Source organism: Crinia signifera, chromosome 1, assembly GCF_055691185.1.
Source record: "Crinia signifera chromosome 1, ASM5569118v1, whole genome shotgun sequence".
Taxonomy (NCBI): domain Eukaryota; kingdom Metazoa; phylum Chordata; class Amphibia; order Anura; family Myobatrachidae; genus Crinia; species Crinia signifera.
Genome location: NC_139217.1, coordinates 369,576,790 through 369,600,491, shown reverse-complemented (window position 1 = coordinate 369,600,491; position 23,702 = coordinate 369,576,790). Strand labels below are relative to the sequence as shown.

Sequence of the window (23,702 nt, the reverse complement as noted above, 5' to 3'; positions counted from 1 at the left end):
ATTTTTAAATCGGCAGCCCAGATACTACATAAGTACCTATTCAAGTTTCTAGAATATAAACAATTACTGGCATTAATCAATAAGTAAATGGCTTAATTAAATACTAAAAAGTGAAATTAACGTTGTTTACAAAGTGTCCGCCAGATGACGTGAGTCCGTAAGGCAACCTTTGGGCTTTGGATAATTTCCTGAAAGGATAAACTGGGCCCAGTTATTTGTATTCCAATAGGGCTTACAATTGCAAAGACTGCTCTCCATGGGCCTTATTTTAGTTCACTCTTTCTGACAAAATCCTTCTTAGATGGACAAAACCATGTGCACTGCAGGTGGGGCAGATGTAACTTGTGCAGATATAATTAGATTTGGGTGGGGTTTTACTTCAAAGTGAGATCTATATTGCAGTGTAAAAATAAAGCAGCCAGTATTTTACCTTCACAGAAACAAAATAACTCACCCAAATCTAATTCTCTCTGCACATTTTACATCTGCCCCCCTGCAGTGCACATGGTTTTGTCCATCTAAGAAGGATTTTGTCAGAAAGAGTGAACCAAAATAAGGCCCCATATATTCAAAGGTGAGCAATAGAGGCCGCTGCAATCACAGATGAAGGCAGCAGTTCCTTTATCCCACAGATAGAGGGCGCTGTGCTGAGAAGATGTGACAATGTCCACCAATGTGGCCGTCTCCCCAATAAGGGGGGGTTTTGTTGGGCGAACGAAGGGGCAATCTCCCCAATAGAGGGCACTGTGCTGAGTGGACAGAGGGACAATCTCCCCAATAGAGGGCACTGTGCTGGGTGGACAGAGGGCCAATCTCCCCAATAGAGCGCACTGTGGGCTCACTGCCAACCAGAATGAGAGGATTGGAGGGTGAGGTGAGACAGGGTAAGGCTGTGGAGTCTGTTCAGGGAATAATTTCCTGCTCAGTGCTGCCAGGGATTGGGGCTGAAAGGGTGGCCGGGTGCCTCTCCTTGGGCTCTTAGGTGGGGAAACAGCCAGTGGACGGGGGCTGGGTACCTCTTTGATCCGCTGCAGTTGCCAGCTCCCGCTGGTCACAATCCACCTGCAGCTCTAGTGCCTGCTCTGATACAGCTGGGGTGCGCAGTGCTCTCTGCCCAGCTGCCTGCCACTGTCACCACTCTTAAACCCGTGGCAACAAGCATTTCACTCCCCCTTGGAAAATAGCATTCACTCCTCTGTAGCAAAGAGCATGTAATCCCCCTTGGCACTGAGCTTGAAGGCCCCGGCATTGAGCAAGAAACCCATAACAATTAACATGTAGGAAAGTGCTCCCCCGCCCGGCGCTGGCCAATCACCCGCTCCTTGCCGCGGCCGACGCACCGGGGGTGAGGCAATGTGGGGGTGGTAGAGGAGGCTTGGGAAGGACTGGCGTCTAGCGCAATGCGCCACTGTAAGGCACCACGGGGGGGTGGGTGTTTGGAACGGCGGGCGTCCACCGCAGTGTCGCTGGTAGCAGGGGGGGAGAGGAGTGACAGCTACTCACCTCCATCCAGCGGGGTCCCGGCTCCCAACTACCGCCCTCCAGTGGCCGGCGCCCTAGGCAAATGCCTAGAGCTGCCTAGTGGTGGCGCCGGCCCTGGGCATAATGTGTAGTGGGCATTATGGTGTGAGGCATAATGTGTAATGGGCATAATGTGTGTGTGACGTAACGTGTAAGTGGCATTACGGTGAGCCAAATCAAGAGTAGAATTAAATCAATAGTTTAAAAACCATGATAAGGCAGGTCAAGGGGCGGGTCTGGGGCCGGGTCAATGGGTGGGCTGTGGGCGGGTGGGTGAAGAGGCCACTGTCTGGGAATATCTCAACACAACCTTCCGTGGTCGACCCAATGCATGTTGACCTAATATGTGTCGACCCCAATGGCCCATCAAAGAATATTCACAAGTTACCTCCAAAAATGCCCATTTTCAGTGTGTCTTAATATAGAGGGGCTAAGGATACCAACTTTGTGTTGAGAGATTCCCACAGTGGTCCCTTGACCCCAGGGCCGGTGCTAGGTTTCTTGGCACCCCATTTTTCATACTCACCTGGTCCCCGGTGTCCATCTTCAGAGGCATTCCTGGTTGCAATGATGCATTGCATGGGTGGTCTGGTGATGTCATGATGCCACCCACGCAATATATCATTGGGAAAGGGGATGCCTCTCAGGATGGACGTTGGGGACTGCCAGAGGTCCAGGTGAGTATAAATCTATATATATGGGATGCTGGCAGCCAGAATACCAATGTCAGCATCCAGTTACAGGGAATGCTGTCCCTCCCTCCAGCATAACCCTAATGGTGCGTACACACGGGGGGAGATATATTGCTAGCAATATATTGCTGAGCAATATATTGCTCAGTGTCTCCTTTTCATCAAGGGACCAGAGATGGTCGCTGATGAAAAGGAACCTCTGCTGGGGGAGCCGCAGAGGTAATTAGCGACCACAGTGGGGCAGAAAACGGGAGCACGCACCCGGCGATTTATCGCCCACACTCCCAATCACTGGCAATATGGTCGCCTGCGACCATATTCCCAGCGATTATAGCCCCTATCGCCCCCGTGTGTACACAGCATAACTCTCCTGTTTCACAGTCTAAACCTAAGTCCCCTAGTAGTGCCTAAACCTAGTGAGTCACACACACAGAGATGAGGGGGTCACACACAGAGGAAGGATTTAGGGGATGGGGAAGGTTTCACATACAGGAATTGTGGGGTACAGGGGAGACAAATAGAGAGGAAGGGGTGCAGGGGGTAACAACGGGGATTAGGGTGGTGGGGGGGTTACAATAGGGTGCAATGCGGTTGCTGGGGGGGGGGAGGGCGGCGGGGGGGGGGGGGAATAGTGATCACCGCTCTCAGCTCCGGGGGTCCCTGCTCCCGACTACCACCCCCCAGTGGCCGGCGCCCTAGGCAAATGCCTAATACTGCCTAGTGGTTGACCCGCCCCTTGATAAATAGACTAATTAATGAGGGGACTGTAAAGAAGTGTGTTCTTATTAAATCTGGTGTTTCTAAAGGACCCACAGATCCTACATACTATGTCCATACATTTTGGGTAATAGATGTTTTGATCTCTTACCTATGGGTATTATAAACAATTTTCTAAGCATGGCACTTTCACCTTTAATTACCACCACAATATCTGACAATACAATGTTGTTTCTCTATCATACCTCCCAACATGACCCTCTCCAGGACGGACAGTATGCTCTATTACTGGACTTCCCTGGTAATTTATGATTGCCATCACCTGTGTTAAAACACCTGTCTTTTCAATTAACCTTTTCAAAACAGGTGATGACAATCATAGATTAAGAGGGAAGTCCAGGAGATGAGCATTTTTGCCCTCCTGGAGAAGGTCATGTTGGGCGGTATGCTATATATATATATATATATATATATATATATATATATATATATATATATATATATATATATATATATATATATATATATATATATATATATATATATATATATATATATATATATCAAAATTGATTAATAAACTCTGCTAACTGCACCAGGGGCCAAGTCCTACTTCAAGTGAATAGTTGCATAAAATGTATTAATGAAGGGAAGTGTTGCGGTCCTTTTTGTGTGAAGAGGACTGCAATGTGCAGCTACATACTAATACTGCACGTTTAGTTAGTGTCATGGACTCGGAGGGCACAGACAACATACAGTTAAAGAATTTTCTGCCAGGCGGAGTGGGTGTGACCACCAGGCAGCGATACTACTGGCAGCGAGCGGCTTCCTGCTGTATGTTGCTTCACCCGCTGCAGGAGGTTGCGCCCCTCTACCGTGACGCTGATTGGCTGAGACGCGTGTTTTGCTTTCGCACCATTGGTTTCCTCTACTGACAGCCTCACATGAACACAACGAGCACTCGGCTGATGTGGAGCCAGTGTAGTTTCAACCAATCACCGCCGATGTGTTGCCTTGAGTCAGGCTATATCCCTCCGCCGTATTGGCCGCGTCAGAGACCTGACTCCTGTCCATTGAATGAGAGTTGAGAGACTGACAGCGAGAGGGAGGAAATTCCCCGTTTGCAAAAGCGCAGGCGCAGTAGTGCCTCTCACTCCCAGCCACTAGTCACACAGTCGCACAGTCAGTAGTAGCTTACTGTATTAATGATGGAGAAGGTTCATTCACACAGATAACTATAGTGGAAGAAGTTGTAATTGCTTGTTGTGTGACGCAGCAGCCCTCTGCCTTCTCTATCACTTCAGAAAACAACAAAAACGCCATTCAATCCCTTCTCTTTCGCTGCGTCATACTTGCCTACCTGATCCTCTCCATGCGGGAGAAAATGCTCTGTTCCTGGACTTCCCTGGTAATGTATGATTGCCATCACCTGTGGGGAGCTAGGTACAGGTGTTTCACCACAGGTGCTGGCAATCTTACATTACCAGGGAAGTCCAGGAGCAGAGCATTTTCTCCCTCATGGAGAGAGTCAGGTAGGCAAGTATACTGCGTGGCGAGCGCAGCAAGCCCGCAAGGAGGGGGGTGGATTCCGACCGCCGGGATTTCATACTGATTCCTCAGGGACAGTGTGGTGCTGGGGCTATTATAAATGCGCTATCCCACTAACCTCCACGCACTTGGGCACTTCCAGTGGAGGTTTCCTGGGGGAACCTTGCCTGAATTATAGCCCCAATCTGTGGCCATAGTCTACAATGGGCTACCGCTATTGTTAGTGTCCCCCACAGCTATCAGGAATGCTTTGTATTCCAGATATTGGTAAATCATTGCATCACTAATAGGGATTTATGGGCATAAGCGCCGATTCCGTGGGTGCTCCAAGGCCCGAGCACACATGGGCCACGGCTGGAGCTCACCTGTTGCTCGCTGCCAACCTGTGCCACTGAGTCTGAAAACACATTGACGGAACTGCTTGGCAGTCAGCGAGGGGTCCCTGCAGTGGATGGGAACTCAGTCGCAGGGTCCCTGCGGTCGATGGGAAGTCAGCGGGGGACAGCTACTAGCTCCCATCTGCCGGAGAGACCCCGCCACTGACTACCCATCAGCTGCAGGAACCCAGCCTGCCTCTCTCCTGAAGTGTGTGTGTGTGGGGGGGGGGGGGCTGTGGGGGCCCATTGCAGGGCCACAACGCTTTCATAAAGGACTCGCCACATTGAGCACCCACCAGTAAGACCATAAATCCGCGCCCCTGCCTATGGTGAGGAAATGGAGAAATCATATTGGAGATATCTGCTGTGGTCCCTCCTTCATAGGTTGTAGTGGTATATATATTTGTGGCTTACCCCCCAATATGGTTGTTTTTGGGGAAACAGTTGCAATTATCTACAGCAGAGGTGGGGAACCTTTTTTTGCCAAGGGCCAATTGTATGGTGGAAAAATCCTTCGGGGGCCATATGTAAAAATTTTTCTTACAAATTGTCTTGCTGCAGCCGTCCCACGCTCCGGCGGCTGCCGCTGAATAGGACTGACAGTCTCCTGTTGCTGTTAATTAAGAGGAAACTCGCAAGAACTACCGACCTCTCGCAAGAAGTCCCCTGTACTTGACTCCCGGCAAAGCCACCGGGTGGGTAGGAGGGCCACTCAGACCGGCTACGGGGGCCGCATACGGCCCCCGGGCCTGAGGTTCCCCACCACTGATCTACAGCATAAGCCCCTAAGCATTACCAAATGTAACATGGAGGGAATGCAGCAAATATCTCTGATCATAATGTATGTGTTCCGCAGCACAGATAATATTGTCTGGTGATGACAAAGACAGTTATTAGTGGGGGTCTGGGTATTTGAAAGACACCTCCATTTTACACAGGGCCTGCCCGCCCCTTACGTCAACTACGTAGCTGAGTAAAGTTTCATAATAATCAGGGTGCTGACAGTGTCTTCTCAATTGCTGTCAGTGCTCTGATTACTATAGCGCCCAAAGGCGTAACTACCATAGGTGCAAGGGGTGCAGCTGCTATGGGGCCCAGAGGTGCAGGGGGCCCATCTTTGCTGTCTAAGTAATATGTTCTACATACATTTATCACCATCAGTTGCTGAATAGAGGGCCCTTACAAACTGTTGCTATGGGGCCCATGAATATCTAGGTACGCCTCTGATAGCGCCTTAGCATATGGGAACGCCCAGTGCTTCATGGCCGTTCCCACTGGGCATTCTCATGAAGCTGTGGGGGGTGGGCAGCTGACATCACCGCCCACCCATTTCCTTCCCAGCGTGCACGCATATGTAAGTGACTTGAAAAGTCACTTTTATATGCGTGCACATTCCACATCATTCGATAGTCCCCGCTTATCAAATGATGTGGGTGTTCCCCGCAGCATGCGAACGGATGTTTATGTTAAACATCCATTCCCAGCCTGTGTGTGGGAACATATGCTGCGAGGGGGGGACTTGCAAGGCTGCTAATTCACAGCCTCGCAAATCAACCAGCATAACCCCCTATGTCTATGGGGCTCTACCTGCTGCAGTGTGTCTAAGGGTCTCTAGCTGGCGCAGTGTATATAAGAAGCACTACTGTGTGGTGTAATGTGCCCTACATTTTTGCTGTGTGCTTTCTGCGGGCACTGTCCCTTTCTTTAAGTATCAATTAATACCCCACGCACATTGTAGCTCCACCCACAATATCCACAGTGGGTGCTAAAATCTATGTTTGCTTACCAAACAATTAGGCTCAGGTCGGCCCTGATTTTATGGATTCCAGGTTGGGGGTGAGATAATCTCCCATGCCAGGAATTCATGATGTCTCAGAAGTAGAGGGGGATTTACCTGGTGATCACCCAAGCAGAAATTTCTATGAGCATATGATTTTAAAGAGGAGACTAGCTTCTTTCTAATAAGGGTGACCCATCTTTCTATATTATGGAACAGAGGGATTTAAATTCATTTTTTTTCTTGTGTACTTTACAGATCCCTTAGCATGCATATGTGAACTTTGGGCATGTCCCCACAGTCATCCAAAAGGTTCAATACATTTGTGTAAAGGTGCCCATACACGTCCCGATGCGGGCGTGCATTCTGGGCTTAAATAGCACGCACCTTGTGCATGCGTTGTGCATGTGATGCGATGAAAACCAAGTACAAAAAGTATGTGCAGCACTTTTTGTACTGTGCGATGAGGCGCCGCGGGAGCGCGCACCTCAAAGCACAGATCGCACCGCCCGCATCAGGACATGTATGGGCACCTTTACTGTCAGATGCTAGACAGGATTTACAAGAATGGACTGGCCTTTTGGCTAATGCCAGAAGGCCTGATAAGCCAGACCAGCCACCTGAATGCCTGTCTGGAAAGTGTTGCTCAGCCAACATGCTGAAATGGAGGGTGCCTTGAGGCCACACCTGTGTAATTTGCAGCATAGTTTCATGATTGCCATCTACACCCTTTTTCTATGGATGCTTACTTCATGCTGGGCCTGAATTTGACCTCCGGTCCATCCTTAGCCAGAAATGTTGCCTAGCTCTACAATTTTGATTTTTTTTTTTTTACTGTGGCACGAAGCTACATTTTTTTGTGGTTTAAAGTCCTGAATGTCTAGAGTGGGTGAAGGGTAATTTGGAGCCTCTGTTCAAATGTCAGTAGAACTGAATTTTTAATCAGTTATCCTAGAATCCTAGCCCAATGTCAACACTGAGTCAGCACCATGCTTGCCAGCTTAATATATACCATCAGAAACTATACATAAATGCTATCCCAATATGAAAATGCTACATTTTAGTGTATTTACAAAAACAATTAGAGCTACAGTACAACATGATCTTGGAAATTTACTAATAAAAAGATGACTCACTATATGCTACATTATCAGTATTGCAACATATACAAGTGAGATTGAAGCAAAAGCGACATTATACATTTACCATCTATTACTATTTTACTGGGAGCTAAAATCCACAGTACCATCCTGTGATTGACTGAATTCCGCCAATGTATTTAGATACTACAAATATTAAAACATAAACATTTACAGGAAAATGTCAAATCTTCTAATATAGGTACATCACATGTCTTGAAATTATAGTCAGGGCACATGTGACAAACATACCCAGGGCAGAACTCAGAGTTGCTTATCACACCAGCATGAAAAAAAACCTGCAATTTTTGACTGCCGGTGCTTCTCTAGTGAAAACCAAATGCTACTGTTATAGGAAAAAAAGAAACAAATACAGTACGGTGGCACCCTTGTGACGCTGATTTAGCCAACCACTAACTAGTAACCTCAGTTATCAGTAGCTTGTCACGAAAATGCTACTTTTCTATTTCTTGTTACGTGCTCCGTGTCATTTCAAAGTTGCTCAGACAACATCAGTAAGGTTTAAACATTGCTAAATTTTTAGAAAAAAAAAATCATCAGCGGCAGAACCTCGCAGCAGAGGACAGGGGTGTGGCACTATTTTATTTCGCGGAGGAATACAATACAGCAGTAAGTTACCTCGCTTACATGTAAAAAACAGCGTGTCAGACTCAGAACGTGTGTGTGTGAGAGAGAGTGACAGAGGCACCCAGCACAGCACACATACATCCAGCATGTCTAGGAAGGAGGAGCCGATGGAGGAGATAATGGAGTCCAAAGTGATGTGGTACCCTGATTCCAAGAAGATCACCCAGATGGATGAGTTCAGGGCCAGAGTGAATAACAACTGTGGGCTTAATCTGGGTGAGTGATGATCACAGGGGATGTAACCCTGACAGTATGTGGCATTATGGTGGCAACTAAGTAAGTGGTACAATGAATGCACATACAGGGAAATCATTTATATGCAGTCCTGTACAGCTCCATGTCAGTAATGCAAATGTGGCATACAAGGCTGGTGGGTTCTAAAGGCAATCAATGTTTATGAAGTGATGTGTAACTTGGTTTTTGGGCAACAATAAATAAAAGTAAAAAGAAATATGATCCTGGAATATGGCCTGAGATGGAACTAATATACTTGAAAAGGAGAGTTCAAGTTACTGTCACTGTATGCAGTGCAGGTTACCTGTAATATGCAGGTGGCAATGTGGCATCACTAGTTTGTTATCAGTAAATACTAAGTTTGTTGATTTGCTGATGTCAGTGTTTATTACACGTCCTTCTCCCTATTGGCCAGATGCACTAAGCTTCAAAAGTGATAAAATGGAGAGTGATAACCAACCAACCAATCAGCTCCTGCCTGACATTTTTTTTTTAAACACAGGTTAGGAGTTGTAGTTAGGAGCTGATTGGTTGGTTGTTTATCACTCTCCATTTTATCACTTTTGAAGCTTAGTGCATCTGGCCCTATATCAGCTATACAGCAACACACCAGTACAATGTTCTGTCGCTAGGCTGTAAACATGTATTTTTGAGATATTAGCATATACATTTCACTGATTATCTCTTTTCCCTATTTTTTTATTTGATTACCAGTTACAAATTCATCATCTTTTATAATTAAACAGGTTACATGCATTGCCTACATTTTTAGTCAGTGTAGAGATATCCATAAATTGATTGAAGGGACTATTCAGACCTGCTTAGTCAGCTCTGAATTCGCTATGCCGGCTGATGCTGGGAATTACCTCAGTGGTGGGCAGAAAGGGCAGTCGCTGGGGTTCTGCCCAGCATTTTATGGGCATGCCCACAAAAATGGTGGGTGCGCCCATGGAAACGCTGGGGGGGACACCTGAGAATGTAGGCGTGTCCACTGCATTTTAACTGCTTGCTAGGCAGCTAATATCGCTGCCCAGCGAGCAGGTCTGTTGAAGGCCCTTAATTATAAGCAAGTTACGGTTGTCTCTTGCACAGAGTGGGGTCAATTTTCCATCCAGCACACTGCAAATAGCACTAGGAGGGAGCTCCCGGAGCTATTCAAAACGGTGCACTATTATGCTGGTACTCGCGAATCATTTTCAGGTAATAGGACCGACCCCCATGTCCTTGTGTTCTAAAGTTTTTCTTCATTTGAAAAATGTTTCCCTCCTGGACCTTGATAAAACCCATTTGGAAGTTTCTATCATGTCCCCCTTTCCCTTCTCTGCTCCAAACTATACATACTGTATTGATATTTATTCTTTCCAGGTAAGTTTTGTGTTGTAGGCCATGTACAGTTTTAGTTGCCCTTCTTTGTACCATCTCTAGAGTATTTATATCCTTTTGGAGACATGGTCACTTTATGTCTACTTTAAACTTTTCCACACTAAACAAAATTACTAAATTTCCAAGGCACACCATCAGACCCCCATGGGAAAACACTGCCCCCCCACAGGAAAAAAACAATCCCATATGTCCCCCATAGAACGCAAAAAGGAAAGCCAAATTGACCCCCAGATGGACACAGTACAATCTGTGCCAGACTCATCTGCTTGCAGAACACAGGAGAGACCTTATGCTAATGTAAATTGTTTCAGTGTGTAGTGCCCCAGGAGGTTGAGTTAAAAATGTCCTCATGTGAACACCATACAAGTCACTGCCTAGCTGCCTTTATGTTTCCCAGGGAGCTAGTGGGGACAGTATAGCAGCAGGACACCCGATGAGCTGCTCTGTGACTCCTCTTCTCTAAATCTGATTCATGTCTTATTCAGTGTCCAGGCAGTAAAGAGCCCTTGAACTGGATCTGGGACTGGCACTGACACCATTTTGAGAAAGGGAACAGTTGCCAACCAATGGTGATTAGCAGATTCAGGGGGGTATTCAATGTCAGGGGTACGGCTGTCGAGCAAGCTTGACAGCCGTGCACCTGTCCCGTTCTCGCTTTGCTCGACGTGAGCTCGGCGGTCGGGATTCAATGTCCCGAGCGGTGAGAAGGGGGCGTGGCCGTGAGCTGAGGACGGAAATAGACGAGCTCCGGCCGGGAGCTCGCCTATTTCCGGCTTTTCTCGGCAGAACGAGCCCGACAGCTTGTGATGTCGGGCTCGTTCTGCCGAGAACCCCTGTTCAATGCTGTCGGGGAAGACAGCATTGAATAGAGCCCCGCAGCCATCTCCCCCGTCGGGAGATGGCTGCGGGAGGTCGACCATCATTGAATACCCCCCTAAGTGGAGTGTCCAGCAGCCAGATCTGGGCCCACTGACATCAGAAAGGGGTGGTCTTTTATGCCCAGGACAGAGACAGGACTGGTGCAGGAAGAGACCAGTTAATAACAATTAAACTGGTGGTGGTGGCTGTAAACTGGTGTGGACATCTCTAGCTCTGGTGGCACACTTGAGAATAGCTCATGGCACACTAGTGTGCCACACCACAGTGTTTGAAAAGCACTGGTCTAGAGGCATAGATGTGGCAAACTGCAGCTCCCATGTTAAATACGGTAACAGTGCAACTAGCTCCAAGGCACTAGTTAACGCAGCTTTCCCCCTACTATTAGTTGTCTATATACTTCATTAGTTCCAATTTATGAAAACAGTCTCTGTTTCTATTCTTCTTATTGAAGCCTTCATGAACTCTACAATTATGTTGATAAAATGAAAAGAACAGTAATCTAGTTTAATTAAAAACTGTTTGTCATGGGGTATAAAGGTTGGCAAAAAGTAAAACTGGCATGCAGCATGTAAAACAGAACAAGCCCAGTCTGAGACCAACAGACTGGATTTAACCACCTGCTGCACTGTCCATATGCTGTGAGGAACTGACTATATCAATGAAATACCTGCATTGGCATATGAATTACTCAATCTTACAATTTAATCTCATACTTAAGTGACTGTTACACTAGAAGATATAGTAAAAGATAGAGCCAGATGCACTAAGCTTCAAAAGTGATAACATGGAGAGTGATAAACAGCAAGCCAATCAGCTCCTGTCTGCCATTTTTCAAACACAACATGGAAGTAAGGAGCTGATTGGTTGGTTAGCACTTTCTGTTTGTTTGTTTTTTTATCACTTTTGAAACTTAAACCCCTTTCACACCAGCCCAAATTCCTGGGTTGAGTCCGGGAACAACCGGTACTAGCGCTGGTGTGAAAGGTTCCCGGGACAAATTACTGGGCTAATTTGCAGGCAATCCAACCCTGCCAGGTAGCAGGGTTGTTCCCGGGTTCAACCCTGGGACCTGGCTGGTGTGAATGGGTAGGGTATATTTACCCGGGTTGACGGTCCTCAGTGTCCTGTCTGGCCAGGAATCCACGAAGGCGGCGGGTGCAAATGATGGGACAGGCGGTGGATGATGATGACGCAGCTCTCCGGCAGCAGTGAGGGCGCCGGAGAGCTGCGTCATCTTCATCCACCGCCTGTCCCGTCATTTGCGCCGCCGCCTGTGTGGATCCCTGGCCTGCACAGAGGACAGGCAACCGGGGTGAGTATTCTCACCACCTCCTGCCCACCTCCACCGCCATTCCGCCAACTGCCCGACGCTATCCCGCCTCCTTCCCACCTCCTCCCCACCTCCTGCCGGCCTCCTTCCCACCTCCTGCCGGCCTCCTTCCCGCCCCCTTCACACACCAGAAAATGCAGGAACTTTTCTGGTGTGAAAGAGTCCCGACCCGGGAATGTCCTTGTTGTCCCGGGAATGTAATTCCTGGGTTTGTCTCTGCATTTCTGGTGTGAAAGGGGCATTAGTGCACCTGGCCAGGGCCCTTCTGAATGATATCTCTTGCTAACTCGTCTAGTGTGTACATTCGATATTGATAACTACTGTATGTCCGTTCCTACACATCAAAACGTCCTCCTCCCTTGTCTGAGCATGTACAGACAAGAGAGGTCCTCCTTGATGAGGTCATGCTTCAGCATGACCCCTGCTCCTACCCACTGGCATCAGCAGGTGTGTAAGTACCCCTCTGGGTCTCCGCCCACTCCAGTAGCGGCGGGGATCGCTTAAGAGATTGAACACCTAAGAAATATTGCATTTGTTTTTCGAAGAAAGAAGTGGATCAACTTGTTTTTCTCCCGTCTTAAAGCTAAGAACATACAATATGTACAGAAGAGAACCTTGGCTAGTATTGCAGACTAATTCGCCTTTATAGTTTAAGGTGCTGTACACTTTGGTAATGTCATTTTTATGGTGTGATTGATTCTGTTTTATGGTGCAATAATATTTACTTATGTCCACTTTGTATAATGAACTTTATTTGTTATAAATTAACAGGAATCTATTCTAACATCCTGCATTACGAATCACGCTTATCACACCTTTGTGACTTTTCCCTAACAAATCAGTAACATTGCGCCTGTGTATTCCCACGGTTATATCTCAACTTGTTTTTGTAAAAAAAAAAAATTGGAAAATAGAATAGAAATAATTAAAAATCAGCTAAACATGGAATCTCCTATCAGCAACTCCACCATCTTGATCTGTAAAAGCTGAATAGTTAAGCATGGATGTATGAAGTAACTGCCTAATAATGGCCTAATCATGGAAATGTGACCACACATGCTAAACATGGGGAAGGGGGATGCAGTGAGCCTTTCAGCCAGGGGCAGATCCAGTGTGTTTGCTAACTCCCCCTACAGGCAGAGGACTCTGCTTCACACTCAGTGGCAGCATTGTTCCCTAGACCTACAGTACCACACCCCAGTGCTCACTAAAGAGAGGCTATGCCTGGCTGACCAATAAGAATGGGAGGTGACAGTTAATAAGTCTTTTGTTGCACTTTCATACATTTCCGTGTGATAGTTGTCTGTGGCCAACTTTTCTTTACAACCTGCTTGCAACATGCTGCTCTTCTGAGATATTATCATAAATTGTCTCATCCTGTTGGTGCAGTGCTATTACCGGTAAATCTCCTCCTCCTCCTTGTCCTCCATAGATCTCAGTTCTGCTCCTTGTAGATATTTTTTGCAACACTCCATGGCTAGACATTAGGCCCATACACACTGGGCGACTTTGAGCTGAAAGTAGCTCAGTTGAGATGCTTCCAGCTCAAATGCTGCCCAGTTTGTATGGAACTCTGATTCACGCACACGCATCATCACTGGCCCAGATGATATTACCAGCAGATGAGGGACAGGGTGGACGGCTTTCCATAGCGACCTGCTATTGGAAAGTCGTCAACCCCTGGAAAAATTTATAAAATGGGCAAAAATCACTCAACCAGTGGTCAGGCTGTGCGCATACTTATTTGCATTTCTGCGCATGTGAATGCGCTGGGTGCATGCACCCACTGCGAAGAGTGGGATCACCCAGGACAATAGGTGGGGGGCAGAGAGGTGTGGGGCGGCTGGCAGCTCCATTACCATATGGGAATGAGGCCCTGACGCGGGGGGCTTGATAGCTTCAAGGGGGCAAGCATATGTAAGGTTGCTCATAGCAACGGGCCGCTGTGTGTAAGGAGAGATCCCATTGAGTATATAACGCGTCTCCTCCGTGCAACCTCCTCAGCCAGTGCCCGGGCACCGCTACTTACTGACCTGGTGGCAACGGGATATGTGTGCATGGGCGCCTACAGTGGAGACAGCATCCGCAACCTACTCACTGTCTTCGTGTTCATCGTCTCCACATGCGTCGTCTCTGCATGTGAGAAGAATCTACACGTTTGCGGGGGATTGGAGGTGTTTTGCTAGGATGTTTGTCAGGTATTACATGGTGGGAATGGCACTCAGGTCCGGAGATGCTCGTTGTGGATGCACACCTACTAAACTGTCCTAGTGTGAAACGTGTAAAGTGACTGAGACTCACATCATACACCGTTCAATCAGTGTCTTATATTATACAATACTACAATTGTCACACTAAAATGTGTTTTACTGGGCTTCATTACGTGCTGTCACATTACACTGTGCTACACTGTATTACATTGCATTGTGTCACATTGTGCTGTTATTACATTACATTCTGTCGCATTACACCAGGCATGTCCTATTCTGTGGCGCTCCAGCTGTTGTGAAACGACACATCCCAGCATGCCATGCCATAGTTTTAGCATTCTCTAATAGCAACACTGTGGCAGGGCATGATGAGACTGTAGTTTCACAACAGCTGGAGGGCCATAGTTTGGACATGCCTGCATTACACTGTGCTACACATTGGTCAATATGGCATGTAGTATAATATGTAATAGGTATTATGGCATGGCAATGTGTAATGAGCATTATGGTGTGTGGCATAACATGTCATGGACATTACAGCATGTAATGGGTATGTGACTTGTAGTAGGCATTATATTGTAATTTTTTGGCCCGCACACTATCCTTATTTTTAGTGTGTGTTTGGTGTGGGTTGAGAGACCTTTTTTAACTGCTATGAGTGCCAATAGGCAGTGCTAATAATGCCCCTCTGACAGTGCAGTGCCCCACCATTTTTTATTGTGAAGACCCTCACCCGGCTACTTCTTGATGCCACTAGGCGGGAAACATTTTCTGGGGAGAACACTGCATAGGAGGGAAACACAAGGACAGGCATCAGTAATAGCAAAGCAGTCCCACCAAGTTGCAAGTCCAGAAGAATACATATATAATACATAAGTGCCTCAGAGGGTTATGCATGAGGAAATAAAAAATATGGTAGGCTTGCCTGAAGAGGTGCGTTTTCAGGGAACACTGGAAAGTTTGGAGGCTAGTGGAGAGTCTTATTGTGCATGGAAGGGCATTCCATAGGGTGGGAGCAGCCCAATGAAAGTCCTGTAATAGTGACTGGGAGCTAGTGTTCCATGCAAGACCTTTGTCATACTCTACCTTCAACGTGGACTATAACTGGGAATAGTAACATGTAATGCTCTCTGTGGAAGCAGGCACCATGCTCGAAGCGTGAAGGGGTGATACAGTGTGAAGAAAACATGACAAATGTTTAAATCTGGTTTTTTTTTGTGTCAATCATTTTTATGTTGAACGTTTTGCCCTGTCAAGCTTTCGGGCCATTGAACTCTATTAACCTTTTACATGCCAAACTTTTAAACCTGTTGACTGTTGACCTAATATGGGTTGAAATACCATAGACCTACTATTAACAGCATAAAAAGCATCCAATCATGGAAAATACTTATAGATCGCAGTAATCAGCAATGTCTCTTAAATCTGAGGTAAATAATGGTTTCCAATATAGACTGATATAGATACATTTCTTAAAATTTGCTGTAGAGAACACTTTATTCCTTTCCAAACTTGGTCAATAGGCTGCTATAGTGGCCTAGTGTGTGAGCCGAAAGCGAGGACAAGAGGTCAGTCCTGTTATTCTGATGGTGCTGTGCACTATAATACTGTGCTGTTGTACTGCGGTAATTGGAACTGCTGTTTACTATATTTTAACTGTGACTGTCTGAATAAAAAAAGCACATGAGGAAAGAGGGCCCTGCCTGTGACAGCTTACATTCTAAAAGGGAGGGGTAGACAGCAGTGACACAGAAGTGCTGATATTGAACTTTTTATCGATGGAGTTCTGACATCCGTGTGAGATACATTTATACATGGATATGAAAGGCGGACACAATATTGCATTATCCTTGGTTTTTAATAATCACCCCATATCCCCTATAGATATATCCAAGCCCCATACACACTAGCTGACCCGGCTATTAGCTATTATTCCCCCCCGGATGGGGACAAGCCTTTCCACAGGGTCCCCTTGTTGCAATCCGTTAACCTCCACTGCCAAGCCGTCCTGTCCCCTCCTGTTCTCCTGTCTGGCATACTGTATGCAGGATGAAAAGAATAGAGATTGTTGGGTTTCACTAGGAACATTTTTTTTTTTGGGCGTGGTCATGTATAGGGAGAGAAACTGTGATGAGCAGTAAGGTCAGTTTTACAGTTGCTCCCACAACCACACCAGTGTTTGTGACAAAATTCTGGTGGTCATATACGCCACACTAGTGTTGGTTGGGCTCCGATGGAAAAAATAAACCAGCGTGCAAAGAGAGAGAGGCAGGGTGTTAGAGAGAGATAGAGAGATGAGAAGGAAGGGGCTGAGAGATGGAATCAGGTAGTTAGGATGTCAGATCGAGAGTGGGAGGAGCAAGAGAGAGGGGGGGTGCTAGCAGGAGTAAGATGGAGGGATTAATGGGCATGGACGGATTGAGGGGGTGGATGGGGCATGGACAGACGTGGATGAGACTCTCTCACGCAGGGGGGGACAGAGAGTGAGGGGGGGCAGAGACTATCACTTGCACGTGGGGGTGTGGTGGGTGGCTCAGCAGGTATGTGAAAGTGGGAGATGGGGGTAGGCTGTCATGGGGGGTTGGCAGTCACATGCAGGTGAGAGGGGGGGGGAGACAGGCCATCACTCGCAGGTGTGGGAGGCGACAGGCACATGCATGTGAGAGGAGGAGGCACGCTGCCACTTGCAGGTTGGGGGGAGTCAGCAGGCACACCCTGTTGGTAAGGGCAAAATGTGTGATGTGCAGGAAGGGGGGGGGGGGGATGGGTGAAGTAGAAGTAGCATGTCTAGGTCCAGGGCTGCTTACCCTCTCTCCCCCCCCCCCCCCCCTTAACTCCACTCCACCCACCTATCTTCCTGCTCCTAGCTCACTTTAGGGGCCATCCTATGTGTTCTTCACAGACCGTGTTCTCTGTTGACTGTTAGTGGCCATCCCTTACAGCTGCACTGCCGGTAGAATTTATTGAGCAGGAGCTCTGCGCGCCCCCCCCCCCCCCTCCATTGACCTTGTGCAGTGTGCTGCAGCATAAGTGAACCTGCTCCTCATGTGAAGGAACCGTCAGGTGCCTGCTGGGAACAGTATCTCAGCGGGCACCCAGCAATTGGAGCAGGCAGCTTCAGCTCCCTCTACTATCAGGCTCTATCAGGACCCTGCTTATCGCCTCCTACCCAACTAGAAATGAATACACTGTAACTCGGCTCTGCACCACGAGTGCTAATTTAAAAAAAGTGTGCATACAGTGGTGTAACTATAGAGGATGCAGGGTATAGCCTGCTGGGTCCTCGGGCCAACAAGCCACTGGGCTCCATAGCAGTTGCATCCGATGCATGGTCAGACAGGACTCTTTTTTTTTTCCACCTACAAAAAATATGCATTCAGTTGGCTTTTGCAGAATATACAACTATAAAATGGAATTGTGGTGAAATCGGTCTGGAGCTTATTGGTCCTTGCTGGTAAATCTTCTGAACCTTTGATGTGCCACTTTTAATTGTGACAGGGGTTGCTGGCCCCTGGATAAGGCCCCCATACACTAGTGTATTTGCCCTTGAGCTCCCCTTGCAGCTCCCCGGGAGGCTCGCTTACAATTTGGCACTTGATGTGCCATTTTTACATGCAATAACAGCATTAGGGATTCTGTTTCATAGCTTTCTCATAGATGTCCCTAACGGTTTCATGTTGTATGGTCTGTACTCTTGTGAGTTTGGCATTTTATGAGTTTTGTTTACTTGACAGTTAAAATTTAATTGACCTACTTTTTTTTTTTGCAGCAAATTACAATGATCTGTACAGGTGGTCTGTGGAATACTATCCAGAATTCTGGAGAGAATTTTGGGACTTCAGTGGTATAGTCTTCTCACGTATGTATGATGAGGTATGTATTCTGTTAACCCCTTTTCTACTCTTCTGAACCATTTTAATAAAATGTTGCCCTCTGGCAGGAAAATACTATAATGAAATCTATATTCAAGTACTTGAAGGCAAGCTGGGCTTTATAAGTGCTAAAGCATTTTAATGAGCTGCAGTGTATGGATTTCTGACTTTTACCTATTTTATACATAGTACCAGCTGCACAGCAGTAATGTCATATGTAAATTCAAAGTAGGAAACCAAAAGTTGTTGGCGCTGGTAATATGTGTGTTTTTAGCAAAGTGAAAGCATGATAAACTGGTTGTATATTTTATATAATTTTATTTTATTAATCCTTCAGACCAGCGTCACAGAGTTCCCATTTCTGTAAGTTCTACACTATCATTTATGCTTTGCACACTGATGAATTGCAGGTAGAATGCACTACCCTCCATGTACAAATAAATGCATGCAGACTAAAAGTGCACACACACTAGACAATGTATTATACAGTATATTAGTGCATATTGAAGAAATAACCAGGGTTATATGTCTGAACGCTTGATAATGTGTGTTTTCGCTAAGAAGCAGCTGCTTTAATTGAGGATAGTCAGTCCTCACCAGTGTTCCCTCTAAGCTGTGCGCGCGCACACACCTTGACGAGCGTGCGCACAGACATTACAACTGAGCGCACAAAGCAGCAGTAGTCCCTTTTTGCAGTTGTGGACTCAATTAATGTGTGTTTCACCCATTAACTACATTGTGTGCTGTATTTTGAATGTTTAATGTAATTTTGAAGTAAAGTTAACACAAATGCTGAACGTCATTTTCCAGTTATATATAAGTGACGCACAAAAATGTAAATTTCATTCCAAAGTTGCACAGCCAAAATCTTTAGCCGCACACAGCCTTCGTAAAATTAGAGGGAACATTGGTCCTCACCAGGTGAAAAATGTACAAAGAATATGCTGATGGGAATATCCCAGGAGCATAGAAAGCAGCGCTACACAATTGACTGAATTCATCTGAAAGGTGGACTTAACTCCAATTTAATACTATTGTCATATTAATTGTTTAAATTTTAATTAAAATTAGTGTTTTTTTACAATTGTGTAGCGCTGCTTTCTATGCTCCTGGAATATTCCCATCAGCATATTCTTTGTACATTTTAGTGCATATTGTCTGTGTTACGCTCTATATCATTAAAGATGTGGGCACCCGAGGGCCGTTAGCGATGTACTCCATCTTCTGTAGATGCAGGACGGAGGAGCGCAATAGCGAGAGCCATGATGCGGAATGCATCTTGGATCCCCTGTCGTTGCTCGCCCTTGCCAGTTACCCCGCCGGGTCCTTTCATGCTAGATATTGCGCTGGTTACACTACACTAGGGGGTATCCAATTGGGAGAGAGGTTGATAACCTCCTGTACCTCGCGTGCCCAATTTTGGATTACCATGGAAATGCGTGCTCTCGATACCTGTGTTATCCAATAAAATGAAAACCCTGCGGCACATGGGAAAAAAAAAGATATAAAAGTTTCTTGTGGTCTCTGTGGCTTCTGGTAGTCTTCCCTCCAACTTTTTAACTGGGGAGGGATTTGCAGAGAGGCTCTTACCGATGCTAGATAGATGCAAGGGCTGCTGGGAAAGGTAATAATCCCAGTAGTCGGCTCTGATTTAGGGAGGTCACACACTTAGACACTCCACTCACCTCAAAAACTCACCGCCGCTGCAGAGCATGGAATCTTGATTCTGTGTGCAGAAGATCCCCACTTCAAAAGGTGAGTAATTACAGACTAAGGGGCTAATTCAGCACCAAACACACATTTGCAAAAGTCACGATTTTGTGCACAAATGCTAGTGTGCAAGGCTGTGGACTGTGGTCACATTGCAAAAAATGTGACTGCAATCCATAGCACAATAGGGGTCAGCAACCAAGAACATTTAGACCTGCCCTGGAGATGCGTGAAAGAAAGAAAGAAGCAGTGATTTCTATAGAAATCTCCACATCCTATTTTCTGTCCTGAAATTATTAGTTGGATTTCCCCTTTAGTCTGATATTGTGCCATTGCATCTGCTGATACACGGAGTGTAGTCAGTAATAATGCTCAGCTGATGACAGCTCACTGATCTAAATGATGTAATCCTTGTTTACTGTTAATGTGTAGGCACTGTGATGTACTAAACCTTCATGAGAGATAAAGTGGAGAGAGATATAGCACTTTGCTATAACACTTCCTGCTTCCCCTCATTAATGAGGCGAAGTAGGAAGGGACACCAACGAGATGTATTAACATCTTGCCTGCTGAAGCAGGGGAGCGCAAACTCCCCCCTCCAGTCTGAATTGATTTCCCAGCCGACTCACTGGACATGCGCAAGATCCCCAAGATAGCGTCAGGGGGTGGACCGTTCATACATTTTCCATGCATATCCACCTGCTATCCAGCGCCAATATGGACAAGGACCATAGCAGCCCTGACATTTACCGAATGGTGGCTGCTCCTTACATGGGGGAGAAGCAGTATCAGTGCACATAACATGCGCTGATTCCTCTTCTCCCCCATAACGCCAGATCAAACATCTACCCCTCAGTCTGTAACATGGCTGGTACAATCTCCATCTACTTTACCTCTCTCCAAGGTTTAGAACATAGACCCCTTTATCTCATGTATTAGTAAGATTCATTTTAAAATGATTATTTTGCCTCCTGTGTCTTGTAATTGTAGTTTATAAACACAAACGGATGCATTTCTGATCACCTGGAGCTTTAATCTTTATATTCCATTTTTTTTCATTGTTTCTTTGCAGGTAGTTGACCGATCCAAAGGGATTGCTGATGTTCCAGAGTGGTTTCATGGGAGTAATTTGAATTTTGCAGAGAACCTTCTGAAGCACAAGGAAAATGACAAAATTGCTCTGTATGCTGCAAGTAAGTGCTAGCTTCTATACTTCATAACATTTTGATGAGCCTTTTCCCTTACCAGCGTATGTGTATAAACGGAGGGATAAGAGGAGAGCACGTTATGGAAGTCAGTCTGGCAGCTGCATGCCTGGTTTAATGGGACCAGGTTATCCTCCCAAAAACTAATGAAACTAAGTTTCATTTTCTCTCTGTATAGGTTTGATGTAAATATCAGGAGAAACATGTTTAATCATATATTTAGATTATTTTATATACAGTATATATCTATTATATAATACAACATCTTGAAGGCACTCAGGAGACTGTCTCAATTAAGTGAAAAAAATCATGATTTTTTCACCTAATTGAGACAGTCTCCTAAGTGCCTTCATGATGTTGTGCTATGTATGTGAGAGGTTTAAGAGTGGCACCAGGAGCAATGTCACTCCCAATAATATATATATATATATATATATATATATATATATATATATATATATATATATATATATATACCCCAGGAAGAGGGAGTCCAGACCAGCACTCAGTAATTGAAGAAAAAAAGGTGTTTATTCCATGTGCAGAGAAAGAAACAGCAGGTGTCCCGACAGCTGTTTCAACTGGGGTACAGAACACACAGTGGCCACAGCACGTATAGAGAATAATTGCACCACAAAGAATGTAAATGAGGTCTGTTTGACCTCACCTGTCTCTGATGACGTCAGTGGTACAGTGACCTGCCTGTGTACGTGAAGTGCTGGGCGGACTGACAGTGGGATTCCCCGTACGTCAGACCAGAGGCTGGCTAAGCACGGAAACCCGCCGTCAGCTGGGTGATAGGCGGCTGGTTGCTAGGTGACAGATGCGCTCCTGTGGCAAGGGCGCAAAGACTATAAAGTGTACGGGAGGAGTGAGGGGGGCAATGGCAGGACTACCCTGAATATTAAGAGCCGCCTGGTAAGGTGACAGAAGGAGTTAGCACCGCTAGTCATGCAGCGGGTGAAATGCTTGGGAGTGCACGTAAGATGTAAATAAGAGGCAGCGTGTGACAAGCATAAAATGGTGACAGCCGAATAATGTGACAAACATGCCAGCTATGATACATTCAGGTGTTAGCGAGTCGGGTATAAGGCTAAATGCAGGAAGCGAGATGGCATACAATAGTATCATACACAGCTGGTAAAGTACAACTGTATTCATATCCAAATCTCTGGTCACACGACGGTGTCAAGGGGCAAACAGGCACACAATAAGAAGGACACATGGCGGTGTCAGTACTGTAAGACATAGAGTCGTTAAGTCCAGTACGACAGGACTATGCTAATGTGTACAGGAGAGAGATAAAGTCAAGTGGCACCATGAGCATTGCATGCTAAAGTTCATGTGGACACACGGCAGTGTCAGGAAGACATGATAATGGGACTTGCGAGCTTCAGCCCATAAATATACAAAGATAGAACAGGAGAGATTAAGGGGGAAATTTACTAAAGGAAATTTGTAAAAAGTAGGTGTATTTGTATCCAGAAATACACTCATTTTTGACATTTTCTATCCCGAAAATACGGCTATTTGTATTGATTTGCTATCAAAACAAATACGAATTGCTGTATTTTTGGGATAGTAAATGTCAAAAATAAGTGTATTTCTGGATACAAATACACCTACTTTTTACAAATTTCCTTTAGTAAATTTCCCCCAATGTCTCCAATAATCTGGTAGATTAATGACTTGCACGTTTATGCTAGCGGACACACGGCGGTGTCAAGAGCCCACAGTAAATGAGCTGACAGGCTTCAGCCCATATAAAACACAATCTCTGGACACACAGAGATGTCCAGATAGTAACAAAACAATAAGTTATGGCACACGGCGGTGCCTGAGACACGGTAATCTCCACATTAGTGGTAGGAGTCTCAATGCAGTACAGTATTAAACAAACATATTATGCTGGGTCACAGGAGTCAGTAAGGAGCAGGGTTTACGCCAAGCAGATTCCCAAGTGTCAGAATAATGTAAGTGTCCAACATATAGGGTGTTGGGTTGGAGAATGTTAGAGGAAACATCCCATCTTAGAGTCTTCATTGAGGCCATATGGGGCCATGCAGTTCAATCTGAAGATCCACTGTAGTTCTCTTTGAAGGAGGAGTTTTTCCCTATCACCACCTCTTTTCAGTGGCGGAATATGGTCCTCATTTACATACTTTTTGGCAAACTTATTCTTTACATACTGTGGCCTCTGTGTGTTCTGTTCCCCTGATGACAACTAGCAGAGTCCAGTTGAAACAGCTGTCGGGACAACTGGTGTTGCTTTCCCTGCACATGGAATAAACACCTTCTTTGGTACCTGTGTAGTTTCATGGCGCCATGCTACTTCCGGTTTCTACGCTCGGCAAACTATCTAAAATAAAGTCCCTTAACTCCATGCCAACATGGATAGTTCATACCCCCACTATCCACGTTGGCATGGAGTTGATTTTAGACAACGTGGCCAGCGAGAGC

General features: G+C 45.9%; 1 protein-coding gene across 1 annotated transcript in view; it reads left to right on the top strand.

Moving 5' to 3' along the window:
* The first annotated feature begins 8,387 nt into the window (after positions 1 to 8,387).
* The window catches only part of AACS (acetoacetyl-CoA synthetase), a 77,088-nt gene continuing 61,773 nt past the window's right edge, over positions 8,388 to 23,702 (top strand). The window contains exons 1-3 of the mRNA XM_083150629.1: positions 8,388 to 8,635; positions 18,225 to 18,328; positions 21,110 to 21,230. Of these exons, the coding sequence (XP_083006755.1) occupies positions 8,506 to 8,635; positions 18,225 to 18,328; positions 21,110 to 21,230 (355 nt within the window). The 5' untranslated portion in view covers positions 8,388 to 8,505. The remainder of the gene's footprint in view (positions 8,636 to 18,224; positions 18,329 to 21,109; positions 21,231 to 23,702) is intronic.